This window comes from Melanaphis sacchari, unplaced genomic scaffold (assembly GCF_002803265.2).
Source record: "Melanaphis sacchari strain LSU unplaced genomic scaffold, SCAv2.0 Contig73_pilon_pilon, whole genome shotgun sequence".
NCBI lineage: Eukaryota > Metazoa > Arthropoda > Insecta > Hemiptera > Aphididae > Melanaphis > Melanaphis sacchari.
This window is the reverse complement of record NW_020271525.1, coordinates 1,323,534-1,343,704: the sequence shown is the minus strand read 5'-3', so window position 1 is coordinate 1,343,704 and position 20,171 is coordinate 1,323,534. Positions and strand designations below refer to the sequence as shown.

Below are 20,171 nucleotides of genomic sequence, written 5' to 3'. Positions count from 1 at the left end.
TTATTTTTTGTTTAAAGGTTATAATAAGTGTTTATGGCTATTTAGAAATATTAAAGATACAAAGCCATATAATTTTAAAAGAATCATCAAATTCACTGAGATTTCCATTTTATTTATTGTTAATAATTTATGAAGTTTTTAATTTTTATAACGAAGCTTTAATTTAATACAAGGTTTTTCATTATAATATTCAAAAATATTAAAGATACTTGTTAGACACATTTTTTTTTAAGCATTTAAAATTAAAAATTGAATAAAATTAAGTAATTAAACAAAGAATGACACATTTAGTAATTTAAAAATATTCTTTGATACAATGATATCTATAATATAGTTTGTATCAAGTTAGTTTTTTCATATAATTATATTTTAAAGACTCAATGACAATTTTAAATCTAATTTTATTAGCAAAAATTAATTTTAATTGATGCATTCCTAATTTTAAAATATCTAGTAAAATAAATTACTGAAAAAGTAATATTATTATACCATTAATATACACAAAGTAATATAGGCTCATAGGCTATCTCTACTGAGAATCATTTGTCATATTTTTGTTTTTGTCAATACATACCTAGTATATTGAATTATAGTTTTATAAATATGATTAAACACAAAAAATAAATTTAAAATTTAATTACTTTTTTATTTATTCTTACTTAATAAGTATATAGTTTTTATTTATTGATTAATCTTTAACATTATATTTAACATAATAGTAAAAATGGAATTTTAATTTTATATTTATTAACAAAATAACTAGAAAATATAATTTAACACATAAGATCATTATTGCTAACAATTAAACTTTATAACATTTCCAAATTAATTTGACATAGTATCATAGTTAATTGACATAATACAATATAATAATTGACATAGTTAAGTTAGTGAACTTTTGTACATTAATAGATTCAAATTACAATCAGCTATAAAAAAAATAGAAATATTTGTCTTAAACAATAACAAAATCAGATTCTTTAGGAAGACAATAATTATAATTAACAGTATCATATAACATTTTTTATCTCATTATGTATTGCTTAGTCAAATTATTAATATATTTAATTAGTTAAGTGTATGTAAATATGATATTTTCAACAAATGCTTGTATTAAATAAATACTCATATAGTATAAATAACAATAGTGTATAAATTATGACTTAGCGGACAACTGGATTCACTTTTAACACTAAATAATTAAGTATAAATTTTACCAAAACGACATACTGGAATACAATCTGCATAACAAGTTGATAGATATCAGTGTCTATTTTCATATTCTATCATCTGTGATGATAATTTTAGTTAACCATTAATTTTCATATAATCGATTTATTAACTTCTAAACAAATGAATAAAGAATTATGCTATGATTGTAGACATTGAGCTTTTAATGGCATCTCTAGCGTAAGGTATGTATGACAAAGAGTACCATGTCAATGCAAGAAATTGAAAAATAATGCAAAGAAAAGTTAAAGGGGTGTTTTTCATCTGAAATTATTAAAACACATAATTATTATAACTATTATTTCAATGAAAAATGTTGATTATAACTTACACCAATTGCAGCAACTAATGTTAAGACAATCATTGCAAGAGCAATAATTGTTGCAATAATTCTAGAAGATGAAAACATCTTTTTTATTTGTTTTACTGGTCCCATTAAAAAACAAGTACTGAAAATTAATAGAAAACATGCATATAATATTATAATATAAATTAATATATTAATACTTTATTGTATTTTACCTAAGAAGTGATGTAATATTTCCGAGTGTATAAAAAATACCAAATACTGCTATTCTTCTATGTAGAGGTAAAATTAATGCTGTGGCACCCAAAAGTGAAAAAAAAATTCCAATTATAAAGCAAGCAATAAATCCTTTTAAACGAGTAGACCATTCTAATGATGACATTTGATTAACATTCTGCAAGCAAATAAAATTATAATTCAAGTTAATTATTTAAAAATGTATCATAAATTAGGAATAATAATTGTTAAATAAAAATAAATTAATAAAAATGTTACTAATTTTTAGTTTTGATTAACATTTAAATAAGTATTTAATTACAACATAATTGTATTTATTAAATTGAAAGTATATATAGATGGATGAAAATGAAATTTAAGGGTCTGCATTATTTGGGTATATAAATCTAGATTAATAAAGTTATACTCTTTATCAAATTATATTATTTTTAATAAATTGATACTAATAGATAATAAGAATAATAATTAATATTTATTTACAGATTCAATATTAACATTTTTCCAAATATTTAGAATTATAAAATCAACATTCAAGAGTAATACTATAAAGGGTAATTTTTATAATATTTATAAGTAACAATTTAATAAACATCCTGTGTACAATTTTGGATTAGTTAGACACCATTTAACACAAAAAAAGGTCATTTAATATCATTTCAAATTTGAAGAATTCAAAATTTGGTTGGTAACCCTAATAATAAATTATTATATGTCTAAGTGGCTGTATTGCTTATACTAAATTCCCATATCATAATCATAAGATTTTATTATAGACAAAGTAACTTGATTTTATAAATATTGTCCTCATGAAAGTTAGCACTTAGTAAGTTAATTTTTTAAAACTAGTTTCAGTACCTCTTAAACATAAAGATGTTTACATAATAATATTTTAGTTCAATATCCCTTCCTTCTCTTCTAACTAAATTTGGAAAATACTATAATCACTATCAAAAATATTAAGTGAATAGTGAAGATATAAGGTATTAAATATATTAACAATGGTAATATTATTTAGACTGCAATCAACAACACAATATAATATTGTTTGTAATGAATGTAAAATTTACTTACAGGCAAAATTCCAGTAGAACTATCATTATCTCGATCTTGACCACTCAACGCTTTCCGTAACATGTCCATTTTGAAATCCTGTCTATGAAATAAACAATTTTCATAATACTTTCATAAGTGTGTCAGAATCTTAAATATAGTTTTTTTCAAATTTAGGAGCATAAAAACATTAATTTGATTTACGTAATCGTAAATAATAATAATGTAATAATATGTAACCTGTAGCAGTAGATGGTAGTTTTAAACGTATAATATACAATCAAGTGTGTTGATATTGCTTTTAGATTTTACGTCGTTACAGTGTGTGATTTTAATTTTATTTTGGAGTTATTTTTATAAATTATAATATAAAATATTTATTACGATTTACGAGTATATTATAAAAAAATAATTATTTTTCGTTGTTGAAAATGTTGAGATATATTTTAAACATTGATAAGTGATAAGGAGATACACCGCGCTCCTAACTCTACTTGTCGGAAAAACGGCGGGGCAACGCGATTCCGATCGTGGTGTGTGCGGTGACGGCAGTACACTCCCACCTTTGCGTAATCGTCACCCCACCGCTATACCACTCGTCGTCTTCTTCTGTCTGCGCCGTTCTGTATTTACTATATTTTACTATTCATTAATTATTTGGTTATGGGCGTTATGGCTATATAGTACTATATGGTAGTAATTTAATAATAACATTTAGACGTATAGAGTTTACGTTTACTGTTTAGTACGGTAGTAACCGTCGAGCCCAGTGGTTTGGTGTCGCGGGCTTCAAGTTTTGTGTGTTATATACTTATATCCCAACTCTCAATATTCGGGATAAGTACTGAAAATAGACGTGTGTGATCGATTATTATATTATGTGACGGATGATCTGAAATGTACCAAATACAGCGAAATTAAACCGCGGTTAGACCTTGAAACGGTTGTGTGCGTATTATTGTTATCATTGTACAAATAATTCGATTAAACCCATCACAAATAAAAACTACAAATTTACTCGGTCGTGCCATACATAATATAGGTAATAAATGATAATTATAATATTTCGTAGTATATAAAGAAAAAAATGTACTTGATACTAGAGTATTTTACACGTAAATTTTGTTATATTATGTAGTATTCTGCAACTATATACATCTATTCAATATTTGAGCTTATTCATTTTATTTCAGTACTTAAAATTAATATTACAATCTTTACGTCATGCATAGGTTCTTTTTATAATTTTTGTATATGTAATAATTTTTTTAAAATAATTTTTGTTTGTAGTTTAAGCAAATCTTTGGATATTTATGGGATGTAATTCAAGCAAAAGTACGTCTAAAACTGTACACAAAAAAAAAATACTACCCATCATGAGCTTCCACCAGCCGTCCAGCAATGTAAGAGTAATAATACTATTTTTCGTTTTAACGTCTCTAGAGTTGTTCACAAAAGAGACGAATAATAATCTAAAAACTTATATTGTAGTTAAGTTTTAAAATGTACTTTATGATTTTTATACGAAAACTGATAATATGTTCTGTGTAATAAAATATATTAATAGGTACATAAAAATGTAATATAATGTAAGTATAGCGCAATCATATACCTCAAATTGCCATAATTGCTAACTTGAGTTACTCATTTAATCTACATTACGATTTTTGTAGAATTATAAGTAAACAATTTTTATTTTTCTGTCATACAAAGTATAAAATAGATTTCATTAGGTACATTTTAAATTTATTTGTTTTTTCCAATTTCATATTCAATGGTTTTATAAAATAATTTCCTGTTCATATAATTTTATCATAATTACGAGTTACGACATTATACATTTTGTAATCGTTCGAATTATTATAATTTATAACCATTGTTATAAAGCATGATTATATGAATATAAAACAATATACCTACCCATTTAAGCATACTAATATAATATTAGTTGGTATGGATTTCATTATCCTTTGTGAATGAATCATTGAAATACTTGTATATTCAGTATTATTTTTTTAACTAACATTTCACAGATTACATTTCAAGGTTTTTTTTATGGAGACATGTGTCAACTTGTTAAACAATAGAAAGTGAAGAAAACAGCGTAATAATATAATAGAAGAGTTTATTCTTTTCTATAAAAAAATTTCCTTGGGGACTTTCATATTTTCAAATGTTTATCAAAGCAATAAAGCCAAATAAGTTAAATTACAGGTACATTACCAAATCAAATAAATATTGCAATTAATCCGTTATGGCATTATCTAATATGCTAATCGGCTATTTATACTAACATTCCATAGTTATTAATATTATTTATAAAAATTGAGAAGTTATTTGTATAATCATTTTTATTAGTAATAAAATATCTTCATTTTGTTTTTGGGGAAATAGAAAAATAAAAATAAATAACGATGACAAATCATCTTTATTTTGAGATCATTTCTACCCGCCTCAACTTGGTTTATGTACTCGGTATTGATCCAATCTACTGAGCATGTCCAGTAGGTGCATGCATATAGCATCTTACCAACCCCCCGGGCTTTCATAATATGTGCCTATTCGTATCCCATTGCAGTGGTTGAATATTTTCGTGTTGTTTCTATATTTTCTTTCTAATGTGCATTATGCATGTATTATTGATTGACAAATTACTTCATGTTTAAAATTCAAATGATTGCACCTAATCAAAATATTCTAAGTAAAATAAATTTAAGGACTTTTTAATATAATATTTCGGTTGATAGTATTTAATAGAGCGTGCTGCAGTATTTTATAAACGTGCTCATTATAAAATCACATGTTAAAATATTAAAAATGAGTCATACGTGATAGTTTATTTAATAGTTTAAAATATAACTCGTCAAATAATAAATCAATATTTGTTGGTAGCTTTGACATTGAGTTTTTCGTATATTATTGTGTTAAAATTCAATAAAGCATTGCTGACTGCAGTTTGACTGATATTATTAAACTATGTTGCATAATATTATGTACTTATCAGAATTGCAGTAGACAAGAAACTTCGAGAAAATACCTACAAAATAATGGTAATATTATTAAATCTATTTTCTAGAAATGTTTAATAACTAATAATTTATTGGTAAGTAGAATACATCAATAGTATCATATCGTGTTTTTTTTCATAAATTTCTGTTTATCATAATATAAGATGTATAAGATGTACATTAGTGTAATTAGATCAAAAATTCTAGGGAGGATACTTAGTTCTAACAATAAATTAATATTGTATAGTAATTTAGTGATATACATAGTAATATAAGATACATAGACTGTGTATTCCAAAAAAATTTTTAAATTATAAATTTAGGGAAACTTAAATATATTTATGGTAAAATTCTAAAAAATTGACGTAAAATTGTGGTGCTTAAACTTTTTTTGTTTTTTTTCTTCTGATCTGTGATGAATTTGCATTCAGTATAGCTAATCATGTGTAGTAAGTTTTATTATTAAAATTAATTGATCTATTATTTAACTTTAAATTAAGAAAATTATCTTTATTTGTATTTTGCATGTTATTGGCTTTTTTGAATTTTAATGTTTTACATACTTATAACTTGCATACAAAGTGAAATATCGTAAAAATGTCTAGTACAAACATAGATATTTTTTTAACTTTTTTTTTGGTGATTGATTAATTCATTTTATATTAAATCAAAAAATAATATTGGTTCTATTGGATGCTAATTTGAACGTAGGTAATAGGTATGAAATAAAACTAATGGTGCGCTAAAATGTGCTTTATAGAATGTCATACCGGCATAGTGTCTCGGTCATTCAATTATGAGCGTATGATACATCAAAATTCAAATTTGTATTAAGTCCCGATTTTCTGCTATATTTGAGAAAATTGACTTATTGTCAAACTCAAAGGATATTAAAAACATTATCTATGCTTTCTCATGGATTTTTTACAGTTTTTTAATTATTAAGCAAGCAAGTATGTAAAATATTACAATTAAAAATACTCGATAACTTGCTTAAGAATTAAAATATCGAAAAATAACCCACAAGAAAGTGCAGATCCGAGTTCTTACTTCATACCTTTAAGTTTGATTATATCAATCTAACAATTTATTGTGTCGATTCACTCTGTTATTAAATTTACCACGTATAAATTGAAATTGCCAACTACAAATTTAGTATGATATTATATACGTTCCTAAGACCGATATATGTACAAATGAGGCATCATTTTAAGTATAGTATATTTAATAAAGTCTAATCAATTATAATGATGTAATAATTTGATTTTTTTAATCATCACTATATAAGATTCTAAAATAATTCGAAATCAAACATTATAATGTAATGTACTTAATATATATGTTGAATTTTACATTGTATTGAGTGATATTTTTCAAAAATAATAATTAGAAAAAAATTGTTAATTAAAATAAATTTATCGTAGTATCTGATTAAAAACTATTTAAGTTAGGTATTTAATAATTGATAGTTGTTACATTAAAAATGTTAATGTACATTCTTGTTTAGTGAAACATTAATTACAAGTTATTACTTTATAATAATACGAAAAATCAAAAATAATATTTTCTTCAAAATTCATCTAATGTTCGTTTTTCAATTTCCAAGTATAGATCATAGCAGAAAACTATTTTTTAATTTACAAATTGAGGAGTACAAACAATAATTTACGAATATTGAAACAATAATATTTTATCATTTAAAATACTATTGTATTACAAAGTTTAATATTGTGATTTGTAATATAATATAATATAATATTTTTAAATCTATAGTCATTGGACGTTAATTTGATTAATAATTAACATCATCTTAGAATGTCTGTAAGAGGAGTTATTTGATTAATAATTTGAAATAAATTTACTGGAATACGAGTAAATAAAAAAAACGTATTAAAATGTTTTCGTCAATTTGTTATTATAATATTATTTATAATCAGGTTTTTTCTGTTACCTATTACTTATTCTTGGTAGTATTTGTTTTCCAGTGTGTTAAAGGTGCTTAGGCTTATAAATGTATATTGTAATGTTCGGTCGGAACAGTGATTTCCATTTCCGGTATTGAACAATGAAAATTCATTTTGAGAAAAATATTTTAGTGGTATAAATGTATAATATTGATTTAAACGTGAAATTAATTATCTGTCTCTTTTTTTAACTGTATTTAATTATTGGTTAAAATATACTTTATTCTTCTGGTTTTTAAAAGAACGAAGTTTATCGAGCATACATTCATAACTAATATTCTTCGTACATAATATAGGAGTAGTTAGGAATAAGTTATAAATTTAAATGCATACTAAGTTAAAATATGTATAATAACTAATATGATCTATTTATAAAAAATGATGAAATTTATATTAACTTAATGGTAAGTGTTTATATTATTTTACAAGTGCATATAAAAGCACATAATATACATAATATAAATATTAAATAAATAAAAATTTTCCTATTTGGCATAGGTAATACTTAAAAAATATGTATGGTCAAATACATAAATTAATTGACAACCTTTTTTATATATTTAAATTTAATACGTTTTTTAAATGTAATATTAACATTTTTCAAAATGATAAAAAAATTTACAACTTTTTGATTAACTTGATTTTATTTGTTACATTAACTTTTAAAATTATATTATAGCCTATAGGTTTTTGCTGCTTATTCAGGTTATAGGTACAGAATGTCCAATAAAGAAAAAAATATTTTCTAAAATAGTTAGTTATTTAGTAAAATACTAAAATCAATGATAGCTATTAATTATACATGCCAATATTTTAGTATTTTAGGTAAAGGCATTAATAAATATAGGTACATGTATTTGTTAAACAATACGGATTATGATTTCCTTATAATTTTTTTCAAACTATAAAAATAGTTAAAAAATAATAAATTGTGTGCTTATATCTTTGTCCTTGATTCTTTTAATTATTACTATTTTATATTGATTTTAAAAATATAGCTTAAGTAAAAAGAATGGTTTGATGTAATCAAGATAATCTAGTTATAATTGCCTTTTATATACAAATATTGTGTAATGGATATATCTTTTCAAGCTTAATAATTAGTAGTTAATAAATGATAAATATATTTAATATACCCATATTAAAATTATTATAACATAATTCAGGTCATTGACAGAGTGACTTGCTAATTTAATTTTTTCATATGGAATAGGAACGGTAATGACCTCATGTTTACAATAACTCATGCCTATACTAAATACATTTATGACCATATGGTGTTCCAGTATATTACACAATATTTCTCACACTTGTTTAATTCTTTATTCTCAATGTTATACAGTTGAATTTATACTTAATACATTTTATTTTAGGCTAATCATTACCCCAAAAAACAGATACCAGCAACTAAAGGATTAGCATCATCTTTTGGGTTCAAAAAAACAGCCCAAACCAATAAAATTAGACCAATATCTGCTCCTATACAATCTGTTGAAAAGCCAAACAATTTTGAATCTAAAATGTTACCCAAACCAATGTCAACACCTACAGAAAAGTGTTCAAGAAGTATAGCTAAAAGTAATACACCTTCTCCCAACAGGTTTGTTACATTACAAAAATTGTTATTATTATTATTGAATTACTTTTTCACAGTAACCATTTTCTTTTGTTATTATAGGTTTGGATTCTGTAAACCAGCAACAAAACTTGTTCAACCCACAACATTAGTAACAACAAAAAAAGTAGAAGTGGAAAGAAGAAGTCAATCAGAACCACAAAAAAGGGAAATTCCTAAGCTTTTATCAAGTGGTACAAAAATTGCTGTATCCAGAGTTACCTCTAGTCATTTACCTAGACCTCAAATACCAATCAGGTATCAAGTGTCCAAAAGTCCCAATAAAAGTGCTAAAACGGCTACTAACATGAGATTAAAGAATGAAGCAATTAAACAAATGCAGCAAGGAGTGACCATTCGAAAGTTAACAGACTCTGTTGAATTTACTGAAGTAATTGCTTTTAATAGACCGTCAAGGCTTACAATAAATTCAAATGCTAAAGGTTCTTTAATTAGAGAACGGGCTAACAAGTATTTAAGGTTAGTAGTTAATATATTTATAATATAATAATTACATTTTTATGTTTCATTGAAAACTAATTTTAAATAGACAAGTATCAAGTTCATCTTCAAAACATTTGACATCGTCTGATGATGATTCAGATTTAAGCAGTTATGAAGAGAAACACGACAAGTATTTATTTTCCTAATCATTATAGTAGTATTATTATTAATTATTATTAACAATAAGATTCAATAGCCAGCGATAACTTAGTTATAATTTGTATGTGTTTGGTAATACTGTGTTATTTGTTCTAAAAAATGGAGACTTTGATAGTTTTATTCTATAGATAAAACACAGTTAATTTATAACTACTGTTTGTAGTTATGTACCTAAACAAATAATAAGAAAAAAATTACATCTGATACCATTTTTTTGTTATTTTTAATTAATTTAAATATATTTTTTAATTATTATTGATTGTGTGATTACTAATGTAATATTATATTTTAATGCATTGATCAATTAAAATCATTTTCTTTGATAAATATTTTGGATGAGGAACTGGGTTGAAACATATGTTATACATTTTAGTTTATAAATGCTTATTATGCTACTAAATACAGTTAATTTTTATTACATTTTAACAGAGAAGAGTTTGTAAAAGAAAAGACTGAACAATTTGATAGAAAAGATACATGTAGTGATGAAGAATATGGGCCTGGTGAAGCATTAGCAGTAGAAGAGTTCACAGAAATGAAAGATAAAATAAATGTCATTGATAATAAATTTGGTATTTGTTTAAAATAGTATATAATTAAATAAACAAAGTCCTAATATAGACTTTAATGATTTTTGTTTTATAGCCAATGTTGATATGTCTGTATCACTACGTGATGTCTTATTAAATATTGAAGATACAACATTTGCTACATTAGCAGCTATGTCTTCTACAATAAGAATTGAAGATGAAACATCACCAGATGATGAATGTTTAAGTCCCACTGAATCAGAATCTGCTGAATTTCCACATAGTAAGACAGGTATATTAAATTCTAGTGAAAATAAATTTTGAGACAAATTATATATGTAAGTTATTAACAATTTGAGTGTCAACAAAGAATTGAATATTTTTTAATTTTCAATTAAAATTTTATATTTTTCTTATCATTAATGTTATATCAAAAATGTCGATAGTACAACTAATATTATATTAAAGTAATATTTATGATTTCCAGCATTGTTAAAATAGAAATTAAAATAATTAGTTGGTATGGTAAATCTGATGTCTCTAAAAAGTGTAGGAATAACATTTTTATTCTATTTCCACTTGATACTGCATTTTATTTGCTGTCAAGCATTTTAACAGATAACAAAGCAGAAGAGAGGAAGGGTCATATTAAGTAGAAAAAAATTAAATTAACCTTAATATTTTATTACATCTCAAATTTCAATGTCAAAAAATTAATCGTCCCTTGTTTTTTTTATAGAATTTTAAAATTGTATTGTTAAAAATAGTTAGGTATTTATGTATAGATTACAAAATTTTTATTTTTTTTGTGTGTAAATGTGTTCTAGGCATAGTTATATTAAATCTATTTTACATATGTATTGTGTTAATGCACATAAAAATAGTAAAATTCTATTTGCCTTTATAGAATCTACAAATAATGATAAATGTGACACTATGTCTCCAATTTTGCGATGCAGTATCTCCAAATCTGGTTCTTTTTCATCAGACACTAGAGATTTTTTTGACGATGAAATAGCTGATCAACCTGCACTTATGTTTAGTGGGCCTCCATCAGAGTCTTGTAATGCAGAAGATATTGATGATGTTATGTTTCAACATGGAAACCATTCCAGTTGTAACAAAAAATGTAATAATTTATACATTTATTTAACTTAAAAAATTTGAAATTTAAATTAAAAATATAACATAATCAGTTCAATGATAGTTTTAAAATGCTTATACATTTTTTCCCAATTATATCCAAATCTTTGAGAAGATCACTAAGTGTTGATGGGTCCTTAAGTGAGAGCCTCAACTCTGATGACCTGATGCTTGATGTTGACTATGATCAAGTGGATGATAAACTGGTCAATCCTGATAATGAAGACCTATTGAAAACACTGGAGAAAACCAAACAAAACGCATTTAATGAATGGAAATCTTTGACATCTCCGAGGTGGGTTATTGATTAATTATTATGTATTTAGTATTTACATGGTTTACATGCATGTAATATTATTTAATTACACTATGGCCGTGTATGGTTTACTGTACTGTGTCGACGTATACACATTATACGCGGACAAATGAGTAAAAAATAAATATTTGGTGGGAGAAAAAATTTCATTGTTGTATATGAATAAAGAGAGGCAATGTTAATGACCTTGGTCCTTGGTCGTGTAACGTACCTACATAGTACATCAGTGTTGAGTTCCACAACTGCTTGCATTGAGTCATTAAACCGGTTAGCCATACACCGTGTAGTCTATTTTACCGTCACTTATTTTTTCCTCATTTTTTAATAACATACTACAAACCTTTCTCCTTACGTGGGTTTTTTTTAGCCATTTTTCAAAACCCATCAAATAAGATTATAAAACTGTACTCTATGTACAAAATATATTAAATGTGTTAACATTTCGAAATGATAAAAGCATTTAACAAGTCAAAACGAGTGTTTAAAAGGTAAAATTAGACTATAGCTAGCACAATTTAAGTGAAATATGTAAAGAAAATAGTATAATATAATATTTAAATTTATTATGTCTATTACTAGTTACCTGTAAACATACATTTATCATATTTTTATGTATTTAACTTTTTAGAAACAGTAGTAGCTCACTCAAAGACGATGTAGTTCCAGTCAAAGATGATACAGATTCCAAAGTAAGTAGGAAATTTATTTCAATTCTTGGGCGGTATTGACAATTTTGAGTAATTTTGAAGTGGTTATTAGGGCAGCAATGGGGATGTGTTAATGAGTTTCGATCGATTTCGAGAAGTAACGGACGACATAGCGAGTATCAAGAACATGCTATTCGAACTAAACCGTGCCCTAATAGAGGTAATTTTAATATTTTTATTATTTATAAACATAAAAATATTAAAGATATTATCATGTTAATGTTTAAAAATTATTAGTTTTTAATATTTGATAATGACTAGATAAAATAATAAACATTTTCCATATAATAGATCTCTGTAAATACCTACTTGTTTAAATAAAAACAATTTTAAAAATAGATTACGTCTATTTAAAAGAAACAATAAAGACATCACTGAGACACTGACCATTCCAAAATCCAAGGCCTATTTTAAGATTATTATTTTTAACAATTTTTCAAGGTTAAAAATCGATTAATCACAATATGTCCTCTAACTGAATTATTTAAGGATCATCATTTGACATTCATCAATATTATTTTTATCTCATGTTCTTATAAAAGGTGATTTATGTGTAATTCTAGGACAAACAAGATATAACATACCCAGAAGAACAGGAAATTCATTGCTGTTACGAGAATCAAATCTTGGATTTGAAACAACAGGTTAGTTAAATTATTTCAAATACATATTAGATACATGTCTCCATTTATTTTAAAACTAATTAGTTACCATTTTAAACTTGATTTAATAAATTCAAAATGTGTCTTGTTATTCATTTGAAAGTACCTCATTGAATAGAAAATACTTAGAAGCATGATTTGCATGATTATTTTAATGCTAAGCAATTTAAATTTGAGGGAAATATGTATTTATAAATATCCCACTACGTTTCGGAGACAAGTATGCATTTTCCTTGATCAGGAGCTGAGTTGCGGATCATCCGTTTCAGATAGCTTATATGGCACAACAAATGGAACAGAAGGACCGTACTATTCAAATGCTCAACGAACAGATAGCTCAACGACCACGGCCATCAACAACAACAATAGAAATGAGAAATGCTGCCACTCAAACAGACAGAGTATGTGAATATAGGAATTATTATACATTATAATTATGCTTGATTCACTAACATACTCGCTCTTATTTTCAATAATATAGTTATTAAAAATCTGATCTTGAAATTTTTAAGTTGAGTTACTTAAACTTAATTTAAATTATTGAGACTTGTAATACTTGAGGAGTGTCATGTAGAGATACAAACTTCTGTTTTTCAAATGAAAACTAGTAGATAATTTTCCTGAAAATTTCAAAGTATCAAAATCATAATTTGAATGAGTAGTTTTTGAGTTATTTAAGTTTGTGTTATGAGGATGATCATTTTGGAAGATTAAAGATAAATCGATTAAAACATATTAATAATTAATATTAATCTATTAAAATTTTTAATTTGTAGAAATATAAAACCATTTTTAGAGACTATTATCCGATGTAAAAAAGCATTATATTAAATACTTGTTTAAATTTTAATCGAATAACTTAATCAAAAGTTTTAATAAAATTATCTTTTTAATTTAATTTAAAAAACAGAAGTTTGTTTTGCCTTAGGACACTCCTTAACTAGTGTTAATAATTATTTTATATTATGTTAAAGTATATTTAAAAATTCCAAAACTCAAATTTTGTATAAATTCAATATTAAAAGAAAAATGAGGTTAAATCAACCTATTTGTATTTCTTACTTATGTATTTGTTTTAATTTTTTTTTTTAGTGTCGATCGATCACAGCTCCAACATTATGCACATTCGATAGAGAGGGACAGGCAAATGGTCATCCTGTAATAAGGTAACTAATTAATTATTTTATAATCAATGTATATACCTATACATTATATTTAAATATAACTATCTACACATGGATAATATGTTTTGTTTATGCAAACAATGACGCGATATCTGTCAACATTAGCTTCACGTTGGGAAAGGTAGATAAACTAGACATGGTGTTGTGTTTATTCGCAATATGCGCATTGGATTATTTCTGCTTTTCTATAATAATGCTTTGACCATCTGGCAATCACTCTTACATGTGCATGAAGGTAGTTTAAGTATAGGTTTTTATGGTTCTTTTTTTTTTAATATTAATGAATTAAAAAGTTAAATAGAATATGAATGGAATAAATTATGAATGATTTAAATATTATATTATACATGATAATATACTATCATTTACTACTTTTCTTCATTTAATGTTTTGAATTTATGTTTCTTTAATTTTATATTAACTTTTATAATTAATTTAATTTGTAGGTTTTTATTTTTATATAGTTAATTTACATATTGTTCATGTATATTTTAAATTTTAATATATCCCTTGTGCACGATGGTAATTATTCAAACTACCTATTATTTATTTCCCATATTGCATGGTAATCTATTTCATATTTTTTAAAGACAAGATACATTTTGAATTTATTTAATGGTAAATTATACTAGTATGCACTATTTAAGTGATATATTCATTTTAATTATTATCATGTATTTTTGTTTATTAATTAACTAAAACTTCTAGTAATGTTATCATTTCATACGATTAATGTTATTGATAATGGTTTGGGGTATTGCCCTAAAAATATTTATATTTAAATTAACATAATTCAAATAACAACTGTAGTGTTAAATAATAAAATAAAACAAATTATCATTCTTTACATGAAATAGTTTATTTTTTTTAAAGTTTTTCATTTTATTATAAAATAATAAATGTTACAATCATATGTATCTCTAAAAACAATAAGTTAAAATGAATGTATTATAGTTAAACAAAACAATAAAAATCAAAATCAAGTAATTAGAACACAAGTGTAAAATTTCACATTGTAGACTCAATTTGTATTTACTTTATCTTTCCTAGTAATTAAATAAAAATTAATTTATTGCTATGAATTGTAGAGAAAAAAATTTAGTTTTTCAATAATACCTAAGAGTCTATTATTTTAACACAAAAAATAAGTTAGAATATTTTTAAGTTTACGAATAATTAATAACTAATCTTAATAATTTAAAATAAAAATCATTACAACTATTTAGGTGTTAAATGCTCTTTATTGAAATAAAGTTTCATACTTGTTATTAATTTCAAATAAATTTTATAATGTACATATTAATAATCATTACATAATAGAAGAAAACTCATTTCTGTCAAAAAATGTTGAAAATATACTTATTAAAAATTAAAATTAAATATTTCAAACCATTGAAATTACTTTTTGAAGTAAAAGAATAAAATATAAAAATTGTGATTAATTGTTGTTGTTATTATGTAAAAAACAAACAAGGAATTTTTGATTGTTTTAATAATATTTTTATTGAAAAAAAATAAATCTATTAAGTACCTTAAAAATTTATCTCTTGATTAAAAATTCACAGTATTATATATTTTTAGGTGCAGTGACATGACAGAGAGATCCAAATCTGTATCTGGTAACCGTATACGTATCGGCATGCTAAAGCACAAATTTCTCATGGATGCAGGACGAACGTTACCAAATGTTTGATTCCTTTCATATGTTATCTGACCAGTATTAACAAAAACATTCCATTTTTAAGATTCCATTAATAGTTAAATTTAAAATAAAAATTTAAATTACCATTTATTTTTTACAATTAATAAGTTTATCCATGTATAATATGAGTTGTTTCCAAATGTATAATTTATGTTCTTTATATATATATATTTATATATATATATATGTATTTATTTTTTGTGTAACTTTAATGTGGGATTTTTTTTTTTGTAAAATAAGTTATAATAATTTATCTTTTTTCCACTTTACCAAAATCAAACTAGTCAATCTTTGTTTTGTTTATATGAATTATATATTTTGTTTGTGTTACATTCATAACATTTTTCTAGAATAAAATTATGATTTAAACATAAGGAACCTATTCCTTAAAATAATAACTATTATTTTATGTTGAAAATGCTTTCATTAAAATATATACTACACTTCCAATAATGATAATGTTACTATAAATAACATAAATAAATATTTAGTTTATTGTATCTATCTATATATTATAAATATAGGATACAATATTTATTTTACTCTTTTAATTACTGTATTTAGTGATTATATGATATAAATACTTTGTGTATTAACATTATTTCCAAGTTGTTATTATTTTCTTTGAAATATTTTTGCCAGAACTTTTTGTTACTGTTTTTAATTATTTCTTTTAGTTAATCTTGATCTTTGGTTTAGGTAGTCTATTTATATTTTATGGACTATGCAAGTTTTATTACTATTATGATTTACTTTATTTTATAATAATGTACAAATTTCTATTATATTTTTGCGTTGATACCTACATTTTAAAATAAATCAATACTAACATCATTATTATACCAAAAGCTGTCTGGATTCAATAAGTTGTTATTTTGTACTTTCTCTAATTTTGTTATTATTTTTATAATTTTTAAAACTAAATTTCTTAAAAAGCTTATTGCTGTATTTTTAGAATTTGAAAAACAACCCAGTTATTATAATAATAGTATACTCAGAATATGAAATATAAGTTTTATTTTAACTCAACGGTTCTTAACCTGTGGTCCGCAGCCCCTTGAAGATTTGTGATACTTATGTTGGTGGTCTGTGGCCATTAATATAAGACGTATTGTAAAAGAAAAGTGTTCAAAAACAAAAAATTGGTAAGAAATCCATGATTTCTAAAAATCTTTGAATAGGGGTCTGTGATCTACAAAAACTTAAGAACCTCTTCAATAGAATTACTTGAATTCAAAATATGAAGTATGTGACCATTCAGTATACTGGTAGATTTATAAACTAATAGTTTATAAGTTATAACTAATAACCACTTGTTTTTTATTAATGAAGAAAATGTACTCTAAATTAGAGCTGATTCAGCTTTAAATATTAAATTTATCATAAAATTATATAAATCAATAGAAAGTCTTAAAATCATAATAGGTAATAAATATTGATATAAAGTTTATGGTATTCAAAACAAAAATTTTAGAAAAAAAAAAACAGAAATTGTAAGAGAATCTTGCATGTAAAACCAATATAAAATTTAAAAAAAATGTTAATGAGTTTAATTATTACACATTTTCTTTTTAATATTTGGATAGGTGTTATGAATATATTATCATTAGTTATTACTAATAATTTGTATGAATTATATTTTTATACTCTTGTAACAAATTTATGATTATTTTTGTTGACACATAATAGATAAATTAGGCAAAATAAGGTTATATCAGTTGAAGGCTAAGCATGTATTATTATTAATTAAATATAAGAGATTTTAGTTAAAATATTATTATTTATTTATTTATAATATTTATTAGTGTTTATAATATTGGTTTGGTAAATATATGTTTAATTTTTTAGAATAAAATTAAAAAAAAAACTCAAAGGTGGTATGTGGGGGGGGCATATTTCATCCAAAACCTAATAAAGGAATTTACTAAGTACCTGCCTATAGTAATAAGTACTTAATTATTATCCCTTAGCTGTTACATTTTACCACCTTTTACCATGAAAAACCTCAAAGGTAGCCATACGATTATTTCTTCACCATGCCATCCCCATTGGCTATAACATTTAATAAACATAAAATTTAAGAGTATAATATATACATGAGACACTCTCAAAATGAAGACCTTATTGGGAGTACAGTCACAGCATAAGTGTGAATAATAAGGGGCAAGGGTATGCATAGTGAGTGAAGTTCCAGGACAAACAATTTTACATTGTATAATTTCAAACAAAATCTCAAAATTACACTTTTTCAAAGAATAAAAAATAATAAATGCGTAAGTACAATATTTATAAATTAATCGTGCAACAAATATTATGAAACTATATTATTTTTAATAAGAAGCAATACTTAAAATAGTAGTGCGTAATAATCATAAATAAATATAAGGTAATGGTAATGGTATAGGTATTTTTAATTTTAAAGAGACAATTAAATTATACTTATATCTACAGCATATCTTGCAAGTTGAGACTTAATTTTATACACTCCTATGACTTATTTTACTTTATTTTATTCAATACCAGAGCCTAGAGGTGTCTTCTAACTTAGTATCTATCATTTGTAATGATGTAGTATAATATATTATCATAGCTTAAATGTAATTGTATATAGTTATTAGATAACATTTATACTTGATATTATATTAATTATACTTTATTTTATTATATTTAATTAGACAACATTTAAATTTAAGAAAGTATATTATAATTCAGCAAATGTTAAATCAATCTATTATAATAATAAATTATTTATTTTAATATGAAATACATATATTGCAAAATACCCTTAGAAATCATAGATGAGTCTCTGCTAAAAATTACATTTCTCATATACAAAATATATCACTGAATTCAAATTTAACAAATTTATAATACTTCACTCAATAACTGACTTGTCTACATTTTAAGTTTAAAATTGTAAATAAATAATTTTTTCTATTGGCATTGATTTTATAACATATTAATATTTTATAAAATCAATGCTATTGATAAAAGAGGTAAAAAATAGCTAATAAATAAATAATAATAATTAATAAATTGTGGCCAACAGCACGTGGTGTTTCCAAACGGCCTCCCATCCTAGTACTATATAATTATGCCTGACATTTTTTAACTTTATTGATTAGACGAGAACTGGTGTATTCTATGTGGTATAGTTTTTGGAAAAATTGTGTTAATAAGATACAATATTTAAATTGATTAATCAAAATAAGGTAATTCTAATTTTAATGTTTTACTGTACTAAAGAAATTGCCCGCTGTTTTTATATTACTTTTAAATTATCATTTTAATTAACTATTCTAAATTTTATGATGTTTTAATCAATAAAACTTAATTATAAAAATATTGTAAAATATTACGTTATTATATGCAAATTTGTGAACTATCATACTTATATATATACACAAATTTCAACTACCTATCGTGTAAATGTACTCACAAAAAATATATCAAACTCATTGTTGTAAATTCAATACATTCATGAACTTCACTCAAAATTTAAAATCCTAACATTTTCAATTAATATTTATATTAATATATCTTGGAATATCACTAATCTTATTCACATTTTATAGTAATGAAACTCAATAAATTTATTCTGTAAAGCAATTTTATTACTCAACAATGGCTACAAAATGCAATAAATTAAAAATATGTTCATTCAATAATAATAAAAAAATTGACTAATAAATTATAAAAAAATAATAATGATAACGAAGACTATTTTCAAAATATTTTCTGAACACAATATTTAATAACTTAACTAAATAATCAAATTACATACTTTTATAATTTCATAATAATATAAAAATTAAACTGTTCAATAAAATTAAAAATAAACATTAAAACAGCC

General features: G+C 23.7%; 2 protein-coding genes across 3 annotated transcripts; one reads left to right on the top strand and one right to left on the bottom strand.

The window, feature by feature from the left end:
* Positions 1-1,087: 1,087 nt before the first annotated feature.
* On the bottom strand, positions 1,088-3,197 carry LOC112600907 (vesicle transport protein SFT2A). 2 transcript variants are annotated; one of them, XM_025348253.1, is made up of 5 exons: positions 3,065-3,197; positions 2,846-2,927; positions 1,753-1,931; positions 1,562-1,679; positions 1,088-1,494 (listed from the first exon to the last, which is right to left on the bottom strand). In XM_025348253.1, the coding sequence occupies exons 2-5, from the start codon at positions 2,912-2,914 to the stop codon at positions 1,366-1,368; spliced, it is 495 nt and encodes a 164-aa protein (XP_025204038.1). In that variant the 5' UTR covers positions 2,915-2,927; positions 3,065-3,197; the 3' UTR covers positions 1,088-1,365. The 2 variants fall into 2 exon arrangements, with proteins under 2 accessions (XP_025204038.1, XP_025204039.1); XM_025348254.1 differs by having other exon boundaries at positions 2,846-2,923.
* A 254-nt stretch (positions 3,198-3,451) lies between these two features.
* Positions 3,452-16,410, top strand: LOC112600908. The gene is made up of 15 exons (XM_025348255.1): positions 3,452-3,866; positions 4,115-4,227; positions 9,170-9,396; positions 9,475-9,891; positions 9,962-10,045; positions 10,504-10,646; positions 10,720-10,896; positions 11,512-11,731; positions 11,845-12,042; positions 12,692-12,752; positions 12,823-12,930; positions 13,334-13,414; positions 13,702-13,833; positions 14,525-14,598; positions 16,198-16,410. Exons 2-15 carry the CDS (start codon positions 4,138-4,140, stop codon positions 16,307-16,309), a joined length of 2,124 nt encoding a protein of 707 aa, XP_025204040.1. The 5' UTR covers positions 3,452-3,866; positions 4,115-4,137; the 3' UTR covers positions 16,310-16,410.
* The last annotated feature ends 3,761 nt before the right edge of the window (positions 16,411-20,171 follow it).